The 19,131-nt window shown below is 38.6% G+C and overlaps 1 protein-coding gene and 1 pseudogene across 3 annotated transcripts in view; both read left to right on the forward strand.

The window, feature by feature from the left end:
* Positions 1–19,131, forward strand: part of ASCC1 (activating signal cointegrator 1 complex subunit 1) — a 122,395-nt gene that overhangs the window by 857 nt on the left and 102,407 nt on the right. For all 3 annotated transcript variants that reach the window (XM_063102687.1, XM_063102688.1, XM_063102689.1), the window contains exons 2-5: positions 730–871; positions 2,109–2,208; positions 6,541–6,638; positions 11,260–11,438. In XM_063102687.1, the coding sequence (XP_062958757.1) occupies positions 763–871; positions 2,109–2,208; positions 6,541–6,638; positions 11,260–11,438 (486 nt within the window). In that variant the 5' untranslated portion in view covers positions 730–762. The remainder of the gene's footprint in view (positions 1–729; positions 872–2,108; positions 2,209–6,540; positions 6,639–11,259; positions 11,439–19,131) is intronic.
* Positions 11,653–11,771, forward strand: LOC134382906 (5S ribosomal RNA; annotated as a pseudogene).

Below are 19,131 nucleotides of genomic sequence, written 5' to 3' on the forward strand. Positions count from 1 at the left end.
AATTATCTTGGGCTTCAAGATTATCCAGTCGGTATGTGGTAGGAACTTAGGTGAACTGCACCACAGCTGGCCCACAAGGAATATTGTTTCCTAAATTATTGATTCGTTTAGTGGTGACAAGAAGCTTGGCTTCTCAGGAAATGATGTACAGGTTGTTGGGCAGTGGCCTATAGAAATTGGATTCCTCCCCTCAGCAATATGTTGGTCTGAGAACCATATGAGTTACTAAGTCGTATTTTAACTGCACTTTGACCAGGCAACTGGCTCTGATTGTTGGGTATATATTTCTAGCACCTATAAAAGTACTTAACCACCCCCCAAGTGTAATTATCGTGTTGGGTAGAAACGATGAGACACTTGCAAATGGTTAGATAAACTTTGAAGGTTGCATTTTACTCCCTTTAGGTTAAAGTATTAAAGAGACTGTTATTCTCTCTTTCAAAATCATGGACAGGCTATATATAAAGGCCTTTTAATCACCTTTTTGGTGCGATAAAGAATTTACTAATTACTTTGCTGTCTAGAGTGAGCCACAAAAGGAACAGTATGGTGGAAAATGCAGAAACTGACCTAAAACAGCTGATGGGAAATCTAGTGGTTTTTTTGCTTAAGATATCCTGTGAACTGATGCCCAATTATATCCTTTCCGGCCTACATAATGATCTGTACAACAGAAAGAGTTTTTATTTCTGATTAAAACAAAAGGTAAGATGATAATTTATTTTTCAGGACTTCACTGGAGTATTATTTGGAGAAAGTGTCATGGAAGTTCTGCGCCCACAGCTTATAAGAATTGATGGTCGGAATTACAGGAAGAATCCCATCCAAGAACAGACTTATCAACATGAAGAGGATGAGGACTTCTATCAGGGTAATCCTAGTTGCTCTTGGGTCAAATTAGAAGTAAAATGGCCTGTGTATTGTAGGAGCAGTTCTTTGTTTTGTTTCAACGTGTTTCTGTGTCTGCACTGAGATTTGAGATATTTGTCCTCACTTATCAGCAAGCACCCTTAGACATCAACATAAATGGAATTGAGTTTGAATTTGACTGAGACATTCTTGGTTGCAGTTCATAAATCAATTATGTTTCATCTTTGTCGAGAGTATAAATGTCATGAGGGGTAATTTTGGTTAACTATTAATAGTAACCATTTATATTCTGTGGCAAAGTTAATTTTTTTATCTGTAAAGTTGTGAAGTAATATATATAAATTATTGAAACAAATGAACATATGTATTTAGTTCAGTGCCCAATTATGTTAGCCATTATTTTTTTCTTCTTTGCAGTTATATATAGGCAGTTCCAAATACGCTTTGTTATAATGTAGGGATAATTTTAAGAAATAAACCAAACAGTTGAGAAGGATTATGCATATTTTCATTTTAATTAACTTTGGCTTGGGTTTAATGAATACGAGGCCTTGCAAGTTCTCAGCTACTTTTTCCTTTTGGTTTATAAGCATTTCCATTGGACCCTAAGTCTTGGAAGTTAATCTTCCCTCTGATCCTCCTCATTGTTTCCTTACAGCCTTGGGGCCTTAAGCTCCTTTACTGCAGCCTCCTACCTTCTCTTTGTCCTGGCTGTATGGAGTAAGTTCTCCCAGTATCACTCCTACATCATTTACTGAAGTAATTTTGTGTCTTAATACTAAAAACACTGAATTGTATACTCTAAAAGGGTGAATTTTATATGAATTATATCTCAGTAAAAAAAATAGTAGATTTTTTTTGTCTTAGTTTTCTAAGAGAAAACAGTTAATACTGGTATGTATATGTTTTCCCAAGGTTCTGAGACAGAAGTATTTGAAATAATTATTAGCTTTTTTTTTATGCTTTATTTCTTCTAAGAGCAGGTTAGAAGGAATATTAGAGCAGTGTTCTGCAGTGTAAAGTGGTGGGCTGTTCTTTGTGCCTGTGTATTGCTTTTTTTGTTTGTTTGTCTTGGCGGCTGGCTGGTACAGGGATCTCACCTTGGACCTTGGTGTTATCAGCACCACACTCTAACCAACTGAGCTAATCGGCCAGCCTGAGAATTGCTTTTTAAACCCCAAAAGTGTTGTCCACAGAACAGCAGCATTTCTGAGGGAGATGTTATGATCTCTGTGCAGGCTCTATGGAGTGTGCTGATGAGCCCTGTGATGCCTACGAGGTGGAACAGACCCCACAAGGATTCCGGTCTACTGTGATGGCCCCCAGCCTGCTCTACAAGTGAGTGAGGTTCCCAGCAGCTTCACAGGGAGGCACTGCCAGGAAACTCAGCAGGAAACTGACTCTTCTGTCTTCCACACTTATTGTGATGCTTGATTTCTAATGATAAAATAGTTTAGTGTTTTACGTCCTAAAATTTCAAAGGACTGATTACAGATTAATTTCATCATTCCACATGTATCATCAAGTCCTATTGATTTTGCCTCTTAAATACCTTTTGAATCCACCACTTATCTCCATCTTCACTGCTTTCCTGTGGATTACTTAAAATAGCCTACTTACTGGTCTCTCCACATTCATTCTTGCTCTCCTCCCAGTCAGTTCTTCACATTTTGGGTGGAATGATCTTTTTTTCAAAGATGAATGAGGTCTGTCCAAGCAAATCTATGGGAGATCTACAAATATGGAATCATATGCCTTTAAGCTCCAAGAGGCAAATAGTTTCATTTTCATCAACCATGAGAGCATTCTGAAACACCTATTAAGGATAAAATTCTATAATGTGGCCAGTTGGGAAACCAAATGTCGACCCTGGTAGCTGACTTTCTTCACAGGCTCTAGTGACATTTTTTCCTAGGAAACATGGTTTTAGAAAGTTGTGGCTCAGTTTCCTGATAAAAATCAATGTAACATGTCTTAATATGTATATCTGCTACTGCTTTGTAAAAATTCCTTGGATATGATTTTATCTCGATCTTTTGAATTCTGTATATTCTAAGTACTCATTATGTACCAGGTGACTCACATGTTAGGTTAGGCATTGGCTCTGCTAAATCCTAACTAATAGACAATATTTACTATGAAGATCTCTTTCTTGTGAATCATATCTGGAGGCTTATTTGGATCAAGGAAGAAATTACCTGGCCAAACTAACTTATAGTCAAAGCCTAATATTAGCAACACCTATCCATGAGATAGTCTAATGCTATAGTTCTCAGCCTCTGGTGCATATTAGAATCACCTGGGGAGATTTAAAAAAAATCCCAGTGCCTGGGTGCACCCCAGATTAATTCAATCAGAACCTCTGGGAGCGGGACCCAGACAGCATTAGTATTTGAAGCCTCTAGGTGATTCTAGTGTGTAGCCGAAATTGAGAACCCCTTGATCTGGTAGGAATTTCCACTTACGTATTCAACCAAGCAGTTATCCTTTCACTGCTTATCTGTATTATTGTAGTGAATACTTTAGACTTTCCATGTAAACCTCTTTTGAGTCTGGCTGTACTTTTAACTGGAAGGATGCCATTATGGGCCTAACGAAGGTAGCATGGACTGTATAGGGAGCTCTGTGCTAGTCACTGGGAAGCTCTTTCATTTATGATCATGTTTAATCCTTACAGCAACTTTATGATGCATAGGTATTATTCACTCCATTTTTATTAGTGAGGAAATAGGGTTAGAGTGGTTAAGAGACTTGCCCAAGTTTTGATTCTAAAGCCTCTTTAACCTCAACCACTTCACTTTCTAAGGTGCTGAAGCCTGGACTATTAATAAAGTTTTGAGGTAACTATTTTTTGAATAAGCTTGTCCACTAGTGTAGGGAAAGTGAAGATAAATGGTCAGGGTCCCTCGGGAGTTCCGAGTCTCGCCAAGCATTTGATGTAAATACGCATGTGCACCCAGGTGGTCCTTGGTTATTGTCTAATGTAATTGCACATGTGCCCCCGCACATGTCTGACTCCATCCAGGTGTTCCTGGGTTATCGGACTTATGTATAAAGGACTAGTGGCTCAGATCCACAGGGCCCCCACCTCGCCCCCTGGGGGGGCCCACAGGGAGGCTGCTACTGCTTCTGGAGGCTGTTGCTGCCAGAGCCCCCAGGACCCTCCAGGGGGCCACTGCCACTGCTGAGGAAGCTGAGGACTGACCCTGTGTCGTCTGCCACTTGCTCCTGGGATCTTCTCAATTACCTAGCTCGTGGACCTGTATGTGAGGGGTCTAGTGACCCAGCCTAGCTTATGAGAGGTCTGTGATCCAGTCTATACAATGGGTTTGAAGGGTTTGTGATTCTTAGCAAGACAATTGGCTACGTTGGCAGGATTCCAACAATTGCCCCTAGCTGTACATCTAGCCACATACCAACCAACAGGAGCCTAATTGAAAGCACCCCTAATTGATAAGGCCTGGGATGACAAAGGCCTGATAGAGTTGGTGAAATAGATCTCCAGTCTAACAGAAGAAAACCACATGGTGATTATAGAGTTCCAATCCACTTCTAAACATCTTGTTTTTTGTTTGTTTTGACGGCTGGCAGGTTTGGGGAATCTTGTTTTTTAAAAACTGGCATACTATAGTAGATTTTAATGGAAATAGTTGGGCTTGGTTATCCCATGTTAAAACAATAGTTTTAGATATAGTCACCTATGGTATTGGGGACTGTAATTGAAATCATAGAAGGTGAAATAATGTTGATGACAGCAAGTTCTTTCTCCTTTATAGTCCTTTGATGATGCTTTATAAATGCTGAAATTTCTCTCGGGATTCAGTAGTCTCATTCAGTTTAAAACATCTGTTGAGAAAATATAGGAAAATAGTCAGGGCCCCTCAGATGTTCAGAATCTTGCTGAGCATTTAATGTAAATATGCACGTGTGCCCAGGTGTTCCTTGGCTATTGTCTAATGTAATTGCGCATGTGCACCCAGGTGTCCTGGGTTATGACTTAAGTATGAAGGATGAGTGGCTCTGCCCCCCAAACCCCCGGGATGCCCTAGGGGAGGCTGCTACTGCTGCTGAAGGCTATTGTTGCCAGTGCCCCCAGGATCCTTCGGGAGGCCACTATAGCTGCTGCTGTTGCTGAGGACTAAGCTCGTGTCGTCTGCCAGTGGTTCCCGGGATCTTTCCCAATTATCTAGTGTGGACCTATGTGTGAGGGGTCTGGTGACCCAGTCTGTACAATGGGTTTGAAAGGCCTGAGCCCTAGCCCTGACAATACATATGGAAACTTAGTAGAACTAAGATAATGAAACATTTTGGCTTTAGTTATGATTTGCCTTACTCAACAACTGGCATAGTCGTGTAGCTTTACAACATCTAATTACTTTAGGTTCCAAAAGATAACTTTGGATTGTCAGAATTACTTACACTAGGAGGCCCAGGCAGGTAATGTGAGTCAATATAAGATTGAAGTGGGGTAGATGAAAGACAGTGGGGAATGATGAGTGTAAAGCTACACGACTATGCCAGTTTTTGGATTAGGGCTAAGACCCTTCAAACCCATTGTACAGACTGGGTCCCCAGACCCCTTAGATGCAGGTCCATGCTAGATAATTGGGAAAGATCCTGGGAGCCGTTAGCAGATGACACAAGCTCAGTCCTCAGCAATGGCAGCAGCAGCTTACAGGTCCGGCAGTGGTGGTGGCCTTGCGGAAGTTCCTGGGGGCACTGTCAGCAACAGCCTCCAGCAGCAGTAGTGGCCTCCCCAGGACCCCTCTGGGGGCATCCTGGGGGTGGGGAGCCACCATGATCAGAGCCACTCATCCTTTATACTTAAGTCCATAACCCAGGACACCTGGGTGCACATGCGTAATTACATTAGACAATAGCCAAGGAACACCTGGGCTCATGTGCTTATCTACATCAAATGCTCAGCAAGATTCTGAACATCTGAGGGGCCCCTACCATTTTCCTATATATTCCCAACAGTGGGGATTGTGATGAGCTCATGTCCCACCTTCAGGGGGTAGTTGAGAGCTGGCTCCTGCCTATTGTTGCCATGAGTCTTCAGATCTTCACTTTTTTCTAAAGAACCTGCAGATACATATTTTTAGATGAATTCTCCCAAACAAAATATGTCTGTGTGCTGAATTCAGCCTGAGGGTTACTTGTTTACTCCCTCTGCTTTTGAATCTATCTTGTATGGTGAACTCTGCTCTTTGCTAAGTTGTTTACCATTGTTTAATTAATCAAAAATAATTCCCTTTTGATGAACTCATAGTTAATTTGTTCTCCAAAATGGACAAGGTTTCTCCCCCTCAAATTGTAGACCCATTGGTTCCTGAAAGTGCACTTTGAGTCTATGCCAGCTTTCCTTTCACTGAACTGCAGACTCAAATTTTGAATCTAATTTTGAGAAGCAAATAAGTGTCGGGCATGGTTATTCTATCTATACTTTGAATTGGCTATAGGACATCATTTTGTCAATGAGTGTAAAGCAGCATGTTTGATAAAGCTAGATGACTTGTAATTTCCTTTACAGATATCGAGCTTTTGCCCAAGCACTTTTATGTAAGGGAGTATCTGTGGCCACAAAGGATTGAAACATGATGAGATTCTTTATTTTGGTACATTTTGACTTAATCTCCTTGTGATAATTAATTTTTCTTTATATTATAGGCATATAGTTGGAAAGAGAGGAGACACTAAGAAGAAAATAGAAATGGAGACCAAAACTTCTATTAGCATTCCTAAGCCTGGACAAGATGGAGAAATTGGTGAGACTCAGTATATGAGTATATAAGTTACATTTGCAATCACTTTTGCAAGTGTATGGAATAATGTAACCCAACTGAGGCATTTGGTGACTGTGTTCTCTCTGGGCTTCTATAGCTGTTGGCCTTTGATAATATATCAGTATATGTCTCCCACGTGAGGAAAGCCTTATCTTGATTGAGTACCTGGGCCTTAATTTTATATTTTATCATGCACTGATGGAATAAGGCTTCCAGATTTCATTGTGTATTCGGAGATTTCTTTTATGCTTTGGTAGCTTGAAATGAAGTTTTGTGAATTGTTTCAAGCTAGAATTAGAGAAAACCAATGAGATCAGCAAATCTGAAATAAAATTCAGCCCTTTCCATAAGTATTCTCTTGTCTTTTTACCCTTGCTTTGGAGACCAGGAAGGAAATCATAAAAACAATGATTAAAATAACATAACCTAATTCAAATAACTGCTTAGATGAGGAAAAATAGTTTGGAGTATAAACCAAGTCAAAGTGTCTGTACTGAGCATCAATATGAACCAAGGGCACAAGCTTTTATTGTACAGTGGCTTTGAATGAGGGGCACTCTAGGGAAACAAGTTTGAAAAACTCATTCTGAAGCGATGGGACTTTTTCAAAGTCAGAGAATGCAGCCTCCATCAATCCATTTTACATAAACATGCATAATTGTATTGAGTTTTAGCAGAAAAAATTACAAGTACTCTTCATTTCGTGCTATGTAAGAATAATTGCCTTGACAGATAAGTAGCAGTTGACTATAGAGCAGTGCTGTCCAGAACTTTCTGCGATAATGGGTATGTTCTATATCTGCACTGTCTAGTACAGGAGCCACTAGCTACGTGTGACTATGAGTATTTGAAGTAGGGCTAGTGTGACTGAGTAACTGAATTTTTAGTTTTAGTTAATTAACCAGCCGTATGTGGTCTCCCATATTGAACAGTGCAGTGCCAGAGTTTTCTCTGGCCCCTTAGTAACATCAGCAAACTCTAGCATAAGAACTTTAACAACATTTTGGAAGGATTTTTATTAAAATAAATATTCAGCTCATTAGAAATGTAAGTGCAAACATTTGGGTTTTGCTTTAAGCTTTAAAGTTCAAATTGCAAATATTAAAGTAATTTTATAATTGTATTAAAGCTTCTTTAGTTTTTTCTGATTATGAAATTAATACATGCTTTCAAAAAACTGAAACCTTACAGAAATTATAGATAAATTATAAAGGGAGGTATCTTGTAATGTGAACCCCAGATATAATCACTGTTAACAGTTGTTATATGTTACTCATTTTTTCTATCCACGTAGTGACATATATAATGATTTTTATTGCAGTAAAAGTGTTATAATTTTTATAGTGGTATTACAAAATAAATAATTATTATGAAATAAATTTTATAATGGTATAAGTGTAGAGACCTTAGCTATTTTAAAATACTGGAGTCATTCCAAAACTTATCCAGAAAAGGGTAGGTGGGTTGTAAAGATTCCATTTCGACTTAGAAAGCAGGAATGTTGCAGTGTGAAAAACTGGTGTTTCTAGTTGTTAAAGGTAAGAATTTAGTGGAACTAATTTAATTGAAAAGCAAGAGGATAAACTGCCTTATTGGTCTTGTAGGGAAGTAAAGCATATAGAAAAATCAAATTTATGGGTTAGAGTAAATTGGGTTGTAATGTGAAATGAAGATTGCAGTTACATTGGTGTGGTATTGGCTGTCATTTACTCATTTTTCTTTTGCCTTTCCTAAATTAGAGAAGGAAATGATCTAGTAGGTTTTAATTTGTCCTCTAGGCTAGGATCTGGTCTTGTTTGTTTTGAAGTCTGAGACAGTGGGATATGAGAAAAATCTTTAATTCTTTTACTTTTTATTTTTGGTGGCTGGCCAGCATGGGGAACCAGACCCTTGACCTTGGTGTTATGAGGCTGTGCTCTAACCAACTGTGCTAAACAGCCAGCCCCAGAAGAAGCTTTTAAAATGGTATTGTCATTGCAGTTAGGGAATTTGTTTTTTAAAAATTTAACATAAATACCTTTAATTATTTTCCTTCTATATGTTTCTTACTGTAGTCCTTAGAACTATGCCACATAAATTCTGGTCCTCTCAGATATCTGTAGTTGTGGAATATTTCCAACCTCATCATATTTGCTCTTTAGTCATTATTTGATCAACTTTTACTCTTGCCTGAAAATCAGTCTCTGAGCACCTTTCAAGTGCCCTTTTCAGTTTTCTTTGTTACAAAAAAGAAAACATTTTACTGATCTTATTCTCTACCAAACCATCTTCTTAAGGAAAAAGAACAGATTTAGCTTTTATGGAAATGAAACATAAACATGAGTTTTAAGTGCCCCCCCGCCTTTCCTTTTAGTTTCTCACCATATTTTTGGTCTCTGGCAGAGCTATAGTTCCTACTTTCCTTTAGTTTTGTCTCAGTTTACGTTTGAACCCTCCTTTGTTAGTATTTCTGTAGCACATTATTTGAGTGCCTGTTATGGATCTTTTCCTTCAGTGGGCATTTGAGTTTTTTGGATCCTCAAAGTATTTTTATCTGATAATATAAATAATGTCATTAAAAAAACACCGTATCTCTACTTTTTCTTCTTTTTTACTTTTAATGGTTGTTACTTATGTCAGTTTTTTACTTAGGCAAACAGTTCTCAGGCTTCCTGTTAATCCATTCAGAATTTACTTCTTTTCCTAGAAATTTCCATCTTGTTTCTCTATAATAAAAGAGTTTTTATTAAGAAGTAGAAAGGTCATTCTTACAGAAAATTTCAGGTACTTTAATGGAACGTGTTAGGACAAATAAATGGAATTATTCGTTTTATTTCTACAGTTGCCTAGAAGAAACAGGCTTTGTGGTCTTTAAAGTAGATAGCACGTTTTACCCCATTTTATCACTGCTATAGTTAGTACTTCTGTATTTTATATCATATTCAGAAGTCTCTTCTTTACTCTTTAATAAATAGTCTGAAATGCCAATTTTGTTAATTGTTATATCTTCTCCAACTTTTCTTAGTTTCTGTTTTTTTTTTTTTTCCTTTAAGAATTCATTTTAGTTTTTTATTTTTTGGCTGCTGGCCAATATGGTGATCTGAACCCTTGACCTTGGTGTTACCAACACTGTGCTGTAACCAACCGAGCTAACCAGGCAGCCCCTTAGTTTCTGTTTTGAATCAAGCTTTGCCAGTTCTGGAACCTGGAAGTTTAATCTCTGCTTAAATGAGACTATGTAATCCCTAAATGGTTTTCCTTCTTTGCGCACAGTGGTCCAGGCTTTGTGGCTTTTTTCCCCCCTCTACTTTGATTTGTTTACACATAAAGACACAGCACAGACCAAAACATGCAGTTTGATGTTCATAATACAATGTATGTGTAGATAAACGTTTTTACTTTAACTTTCTACATAGAGGATAGGATTGTATTGTAGTAGACTTTCCTTTGCTCTTTTGTTGTGGTGAATCACTAACAATTTTTGCCACAGTATTTTTTTTAATCCAGGTAAAATTCACATAACAGAAAAGTTCTTTTTTTTTTTTTTCGTCCTTTTTATCGTTATTTGAATTTCTGTGTGGTGTATTTTTCTTTTTTTTCTCTTATGGTAAAATACAACATAAAATTTGCCATTTTGATCATTTTAAAATGTTGAATTCAGTGTTATTAGTATAGTCACAATCTTGTGCAGCCATCACTACTACTACTTCCAGAACATTGTCATCCCCAAAGGAAGTCCCAGACTCATTAAACAATCACTCCGCATTCTTCCTACCTCCAGCCCTTGGGCTACCACTAATCTGCTTTCTGTCTCAATGAATTTGCCTGTTCTTGATATTTCCTAAATGTGGAAACACACAGTATGTTGCTTTTTGTGTCTGGCTTCTTTTAATTAGCGTAATGTTTTCAAGGTTCATCCGTAATGTATCATGTATTAGTACTTACTCATTTTTATGGCCGAATAATATTGCATTATATGGAAATACCATACTTTATCTGTTTACTAGTTGATGGACATTTATGTTGCTTTTCTCTTTTGGCTATTGTGAATAGAGCTATGAACATTGGTGTACAAGTTTTTTTTGAACACCCTGTTTTTACTTATTTTGGTTATCCCTAAGAATGGAATGTCTGGGTCATGTGATAATCCTATATCCAGCTTTTTAAGGAACTATCAAACTTTCCCATAGCAGCTGTACCATTTTACATTTCTACCAGTGATGTGTGAGGGTTTGATTTGTAGCTTTTGAGCTCATTTTCATTTTATTTTATTTTATTTTTCAGATTTTTCTTGAGGCTAGTTAAGTGAAGCAGTGGGTGTGGAGAAGGAACAAAGAAATCTGTAACTGATTGTGATCAGTTAGTTGTAAACACCACACTACATCTGGACCAACCTGAACTCATTTTTCTACTTTATCAGCTAATCTTAAGGATATTCTATTTTTAACCCTCTTTCTGCTTAGATTGAATTCATTAGCAGCTTTCTTAACTCGGCATTGTCTCCTGTTAAGATTTATGTACACATTTAGAACCTTTTTAGGTCTCCAGTGATGATAGTATCAAGAGGTCACTCTCTTACAAACATTGGGGGTCCTTGAGCTTGTCCTTTTTTCTTTGCTTGCAGTAATCACTGGCCAGCACCGAAATGGTGTAATTTCAGCCCGAACTCGGATTGACGTTCTTCTGGACACTTTTAGAAGAAAGCAGCCCTTCACTCATTTCCTTGCTTTTTTCCTCAATGAAGTTGAGGTTCAGGAAGGATTCCTGAAGTTCCAGAAGGAAGTACTGGAGAAGTGCTCCATGGTAAGCAGCAAACAAAACAAAAGTTAAAAAAAAATCAAATATAAAAAAGGGACAGAAATGGTTCATAGTTCAAACAGTAGGAACATACAAACCTCTTACCCCACCAAAAAAGGAACTATTTCTGATGGTTTCTTAGAATACTGGACTGAAAAAAACAGTGTATAGATGTATCTGCCGATAAGTTTCTATATGTTACAGAAATGTCTTTAAAAAAGTTTTAAACCATACTGCGCTGAACATACTTGATCTCGTCTGATCTCAGAAGCTAAGCAGGGTCGGGCCTAGTTAGTACTTGGATAGCAGATCACCTGGGAATACTGGGTGCTGTAGGCTTAAAAAATAATTAAAAAAAAAATTTTTTTTTTCAGGCAGGAGAGACTCATCTATACACAGACACACATATATAAAGGTTCATCTATATATATATATTAACATTTCCACTCAAAAGGTACAAAATATATAGTACCTTTTGAGTGGCAATGTTAATGATACGTCATTATCTGTAGATCTTCTGCCTTCGGGCAGTCATGGCTCATTTGGGGTTAGTAACTAAAAGACAAATTTGCATATAGAATTGTCATACTTATGTAACAGTGAAATGCCTATGACCAAGATCATAGTAGATAATCTAGACTAAAAAATAAGTTTTAAAACTCCTTTTGGATATAATTTTAGTTGATTTAAAAAGTTTTATTGATTTATTAGCACCGCACTCTACAGTGAGCCACGGGCCGGCCCCAAAAAGTTTTATTGATTTAAAAATTTATGAAAACAATATGTTTATTATAGAAAATACAGAAACGATTAATAAATAGTCACCCATAATCCCACCACTGAGAAATACTATTGTGGCATATTTTCTTTTTATATTTTATATATATATATATATATATATATATATATATATATATATATATATATATATATATATATATATAAATGTGGTGTGTGTACACGCACATACATTTAAAAAATAAAATTTGGCTTATATATGGTTTTATATTCTGCTTTGAGCATTGTTTTGTCATTGAACAAAAACCTAAATCATTTACCTTTTCTTTGGAGACCAGGTAGGAATTTATAGTAAAGATGACTAAAATAACATAATCTGATTTCATTAACCGTTCAGATGACTTGATTTTTTTTAACAGCTACTTAACTATTCTATTGTATGGATGTATAACTTAACCTTTTCTTTGTTTCCATTTTTTCATTATTATAAATAATGCTGTTATGAGTGCTCTGCAAACATTTTTCTGAGTAGTTTCTTAAATTCCTAGAACTGGAAAAAGTATATGTGTTTGAGGTTTTTTTTTATATATACCAGGGGACTTCAAAAAGTTCATGGAAAAATAGAACTAAAAGATAAAAATAAAATTATGAACTTTATTTCCCAGCATAACCTCCACCAAGCTCAAGACACTTTTGTAAGCGACGATAACAACCGTTTAGTCCTGGGAATTTAACCATGTCAATGAAGTCTTTTTCACATTATTAAGTGAAGAAAAATGGGGGCCCGTTAAAGATTTTTTAAGATTAGGAAACAAAAAGAAGTCAAAAGGAGCCAAGTCAGGACTGGAAGGTGGATGCCTAATGATTTCCCATTGAAACTCTCAAAATTGCCGTTGTTTGATGAGAGGAATGAGCAGGAGCATTGTCACGGTGGAGAAGGGCTTTCCGGTGAAGCTTTCCTGGGCCTTTTTCTGCTAAAGCTTTGGCTGACTTTCTCAAAACACTATTATAATAAGCAGATGTTACCATTCTTTGGTCCTCTGGAAAGTCAACAATCAAAATACCTTGAATTTCTCAAGAAACTGTTGCCACAACCTTTGCTTCGACTGGCCACTTTGGCTTTGACTGGACCACGTCCACCTCTTGGTAGCCATGGCTTTGATTGTGCTTTGTCTTCAGGATCATCCTGGTAAAGCCATGTTTCACCACCCGTTACAGTCCTTTGAGGGAATGCTTCAGGATTTTGATCCCATTTGTTTAAAATGTCCATTGAAAACTCTGCTCTTGTCTGCAGCTGATCTGGGCACAACAGTTTTGGCACCCATCAAGTGGAAAGTTTGCTCAACTGTAATTTTTTTTTTTTTTGGCCGCTGGCCAGTATAGGGATCCGTACCTTTGACCTTGGTGTTATAACACCATGCTGTAACCCACAGCCCACAACTGTAATTTTTCAGTGAGAATTGTGTAAGATGAACCAGTTGAGATGGTGTTGGCTGTTGTTTCTGCTGTTAATCCTTTTCAATTAGGGCATGAACAAGGTTAATTTTTTTCCTTTGATGTGAATGGTCTGCTGCTGCAGGCTTCATTTTCAACATTGTCTGGTCCTCTCTTAAAATAAGTAATCCATTTTTAAGCTGCTGATTTCTTTGGGGCATTGTCCCTATAAACTTTTTGTAAAGCCTCAATGATTTCACCATTCCTCTACCTAAGCTTCACTATAAATTTGATGTTTGTTCTTGCTTCGATTTTACCAGAATTCATGTTGCTCTAATAGGGGATCTTTTCCAGCTGAAATCTTATCCTTTTTAGTGCCTCAAACTAGATCCTGTTCAGACGTGTTATAACAAATTATTACGAGTTTATTTTGATGCAAAAAAGTTTTGAAATCCATGCATAGTTTTTTCATAATACACTACTTCCATGAACTTTTGAAAGACTCCTCGTACATCCAAATTACCTTCAGGAAATGTTATAGCTCTTTATGCTCCAATCTAGAGTTTTCTTTAGGTTTCTTTTTTCACTTTTGCCAGTACTGGGTGTTATCATTCTTTTTTTTGTCATCTAGTTGACAAAAAATTAGCTCACTACTTTACTATTCGTTTATTTGATTGTGATATAAGACATTTTCATTTATTTAACTCTTGTTTCTTTATGTCTTGGCCTATTTTTCTCTGGGAGTGTTCATTTTAAAAATTTATTTGTGAGAACTTCATATAAAGATCTGTATTATCTCATAATTAACATTTAATTTATTAGTTCATTTAGAATATATTTTGATATATGGTGAGAGGTAAGGTTTTAATTTTTTAATGCCCATTTAGTTAACCAATTATCCCCTGAAGAATTAAAAATTTTAAGTTTATCTTCAAAATTATCATACAGTGAAATTGACTTTTCTGTGTGTACATTTCTATGAATTCTATCACACTTTCAGATTTCTGAAACTACCACCACAATTAGATGCAAAACAGTTCCACCACCCCCAAAATTCCTTCATTCTGTCCCTTTATAGTCACTTCTTCCCCACCCTAACCCCTGATAGTCTCTGGTCTCTTCTTCACTATAGTTTTGTTTTTTCGAGGATGTCATATAAAGGGTATCATACAGTAGGTAACCTTTTGAGACTGGCTTCTATCATTCAGGATGATGCCTTTTAGATTCATCCAAATGGGCATATCAGTAGTTTGTTCCTTATTATTGCTGAGTAGTATTCCAGTTTATGGATGTGCTACACTTTGTTCATTCATTTATCCATTGGAGAATATTTGGGTTTTTCCAGTTTTTGGCAGTTATGAATAGAACGCTGTAAACATTTGTGTACAGGTTTCTGCGTGAATGTAAGTTTTCATTTCTTTTCAGTAAATACCCAGGAGTGGGATTGCTGGGATACATATGGTAGGTGCATGTTTAACTGTATGAGAAACTGCCAAACTGTTTCAGAGCACCTGTGCCATTTTGCCTTTCATCAGCAGTGTATGAGAATTCCAATTGCTTTGCATCACCTCGCCAGCATTTGGTGTTGTCATTATTTTTTGTTTTAACCATTCTAATAGGTGTGTATTGACATCTTATTGTGGTTTTAATTTACATTTCTTTTTTTCTTTTTTCTTTTTATTTATTGAATCAAAATTGATTTTGATATTTTGATTTGGAATTTTTGGGATTGAACATTGAGATATGTTGATCAAATCAATATTACTAGCATTACTATTGTTACAAATCGTAATTATTCTTTATGCCCCTTGTCCAATCTCTCCCCTTCCATACTCCCTCTCCCCTCACCCCTCTAATTACCGTAGATTTCTTTTGTCCTTCTGAAAGAATAATCATTACTCTGTTAATTTGTTGCCTAGATGATCTGTCCAATGCTGAGAGGTGTGATCAGGTCCCCCAAGATTATCGTAGAGCAGATGCTTCTTCTGTCACTCTGCAATGGGCTTTGTGGAGGGAGACATCCTCTTCTTTTCTTTATCTCTGCTGGTGACTCTCCTTATGTGAATGCATTCCAGTGGTTGGCAGATCATCTGTGTGGTGGTTGTGGTGTTTAGCCACTTTCTCAGCAGCCATGGTTATTGTGGTGGCTGTGGTGGGCCGCCCACGTGGAGGTGATGTTTTTGGCATGCTCCTTGGCGCTGGTGGTGTACTTGGTTGTTGGGTGTGTCTGGTCCCCTTCTCCATGCCTCTGGTCCCCAGGTGGGCCCTGAGGTGCTGGTGCGGTGTGCCTGGTTGTAGGAGGGGGGTCCGCTCCCTGGCTCCATACCTCGGGTCACCAGGTGGGCCCCAAGGTGCTGGTGTGGTGTGCCTGGTTGTGGGAGAGGGGTCCATTCCCCTTCTCCATGCCTCAGGTCCCCAGGTGGGACCCGAGTCACTGGTGCGGTGTGCCTGGTTGTGAGAGGGCGGTCCGGTCCCCTTCTTCATGCCTCAGGTCCCTGGGCAGGCCCTGAGGTGCTGGCATGAGGTGCCTGGTTGTGGGGGGGGTCTGGTCCCCTTCTCCATGCCTCTGGTCCCTGGGCGGGCCCCAAGGCACTGGCATGGTGTGTTTGTGCCTGGTTGTGGGAGGGGGGTCTGGTCCCCTTCTCCATGCTTCTGGCCCTCGGGCGGGCCCCAACATACTGGCATGGTGTGCCTGGTTTTGGGAGAGGGGTCCGGTCCCCTTCTCCATGCTTTGGGTCCCCAGGTGGGCTCCGAGTCGCTGGCATGGTTTGCCTGGATGTGTGAGTCACTCTGGTCCCCTGCTCCAAGCCTCCAGTTCCCAGGCAGGCCCCAAGGTGCTGATAGTGTGCCTGGGCTGGAACTAATTTTTTGTCCTTTGCTTACTTCTAAAATGGGGGAACTTCCTGTGGGAACCAGTACTTGAGCTGTGTGGTTGAGGTAAATTGCTGCTTTGCCACTGTTTCCCTAGGGATGACTTTTTGTGCAGCTCAGGGTTTAATGGTTGACCTAACAGGTACTTCCAGCTCTCCAGAGACCCAGTGGATCTGTGTTGTATAGAATCTCTGAGCTTGGCCTGGGTTTTTCCATCAAACTGCACCCCATGCAATTCTGCATTCCTGACCAGTCTCCTCTGAGTGGTCCTGCGCTGATTGGGGGGCAGATCGGCTGTCCTTGCTGTGTCCCAGTGTTCTCCTGGTGAGCCCATCTCCCCCACTGCCTGTGCTCCAAACACTTCCCATGGGACAGGCCCCTGTGCTGTTCCCTTGCAATAACTCACTGGCCTCTGAATGGCTCCCCTTTTTCAGCTGTTCTGGCTCCTCACTCCTTCGTGGGTCCACAAGAATCCTGTTAGTGTTTTGCTGTCCTGGGGGCCACCAAGGCCCTCTTCTCACCTGCCGCCTCCAAATAACTCCATCTGAAGGGCACAGCTGTGGCTTCTGCAGGCTCCTGCTCCATGCGCTCATCAGCTCAAGTCTTAAAGTGGCCCCACCGCCCAAAACACTCAGAGCAGTTTTTTCTTTCTCTCATCGTGGTTTCTCCCACCTTCATGAACTCCGTAGGTCTCTCCTCCTCTTCCCTTGAGCTCCAGTGGCCCCAACTTGGCTGATGTTACAGTTTTATAATTGTAAATTTGTTGATTTGTGGGAGAGAGTGACGCTGGGAACTGTCTATTCTGCCATCTTGACCAGAACTCTTCCTATTTCTTTAATGGCTAATGATGTTGAACATTTTTTCATGTGCTTTTTTTGCCATCCTTATATCCTCTTTAGTGAGTTATCTGTTCATGTCTTTTGCCCATTTTAAATTGTGGGGTTTTTTTACTGTTGAGTTTTTAGAGTTCTTTATATACGAGGGTACTTCAAAAATTTCACAGAATGGCATTGATAACACCAAGGTCAGGGTTCAGATCCCGGTACCAGTCAGCCGCCCAACCCATGAACTTTCTGAAGTACCTTCATGTATTGTGGATATAAGTTCTTTCAGGGATATGTTATTTGTGAATATATTCTCCCAATCTGTAGCTCGTCTTCTTTCTCTTATCAGTGTCTTTTGTAGAGCAAAAGTTTTAAGTTTTAATGAAGTCCAATTTATTAATTTTGTCTTTTATGGATTGTACTTTTGATGTTGTGTCTAAGAACTTTTAGCCTAACCACAAGATATGAAGGTTTTCTCTAAGAATTTTTATAGTTGTACTTTTTTATATTTAGATCTATGATCCAGTTAACTCTTCTATAAGGTGTGAAATTAAGGTCGAGATTCATTTTTTGCATATGTATGTCCATGCTGTGCTTTCTTAATCTTGTAGTGAAGAGAGGAATAAGAGTCTTTGGGGCCGGTTAGCTCAGTTGGTTAGAGTGTGGCTTCTTAACACTGAGGTCTAGGGTTTGGATGCCCATACCGGCCAGCTGCCAAAAAAAAAGGAAAAAAAGTATTTGGAATAAAATAGAACAATGGCTAATAGCCTAATAGCTTTGGTTCTTAAGACAGGTGGACCTAAATGTGATTCTGAGTTCCTCAGTCTGTGTGGACTTGGGCAAATGAACTTCTCTAAATCCTTACGGCTTGCCTGGGAGGGTTGTAGGAATGATTAAATGAGATAACATGAAGTACTCAGCATGGTGCTTGATATGTAACAAGCACTTAATAAACAGTAGCTGCTGCTCCCACAGTATTTACTGCTGGTTAGGTTAAAGTGGTTAATATTATTTGGAGTGTTAAGAGTAGATGAAGGCTTGCTTTGATAGTTGTGGGCAACGTCAATGAAAATGGTTTGGGTGAAAATTTTTATAAGATTTTCTTCCTTCCTCTATTCCCTTCCCTTCTTCCTTTTATTTATTTATTTATTTCTCTTTTTTTCTGTCCTTTCTCCTTTTTTTCCCCGTTTTCCTATCCTGTCCATTTTACTAAAGCTGGGTCTTAGGTGTTAGAATATGGTGAGAAACAAATATGCAGATATGGAAGTGTTAGAAACCAGGTACTTTTGTGGGGCAGGGAGGTGAGAATTGGTAAAATTAATTTAAGAAGGATACTGTGAAGGTGAGTAGTTCAGATTGGGCAAATATGAGATACAGCCTGGACTTAGTATAGAATCGTATAAGGCATTTTTATGTGACCTACTTGGCATTTGTATGCTTAAACAGGTCATAGGTCAAATACTAAAATATATATTTGATATTATCATTAGTAAACCATCAGAATATCATTTTTCCCTTATCATAGCAAGGTGATTTTATCCTCAATGGGAATGGAGGGGGGAGGGTAGGAAATCAGAAACATTGAAGTTTCACTATAAGCTGGTAATTTGGTGGGGGGATAGGGGCTGATAAATTTTGAAATTATTTCACCGTGTAAATACCAACTAGTTGAAGTTCAGTCATTTTATATTCTTTGGAATCTTACAAATACCTTTTATGAGTCAAACCGATTATAATAAATTAGGCTTTTTTTCTGTGCATGTGTGTGGGCATGTGCTTTCTCACTTTTGTTTTGGCTGCTGACATGAGCTGACAGGGAACAGATATTGGAA

This window comes from Cynocephalus volans, chromosome 7 (genome assembly GCF_027409185.1).
Source record: "Cynocephalus volans isolate mCynVol1 chromosome 7, mCynVol1.pri, whole genome shotgun sequence".
Taxonomy (NCBI): Eukaryota; Metazoa; Chordata; class Mammalia; order Dermoptera; family Cynocephalidae; genus Cynocephalus; species Cynocephalus volans.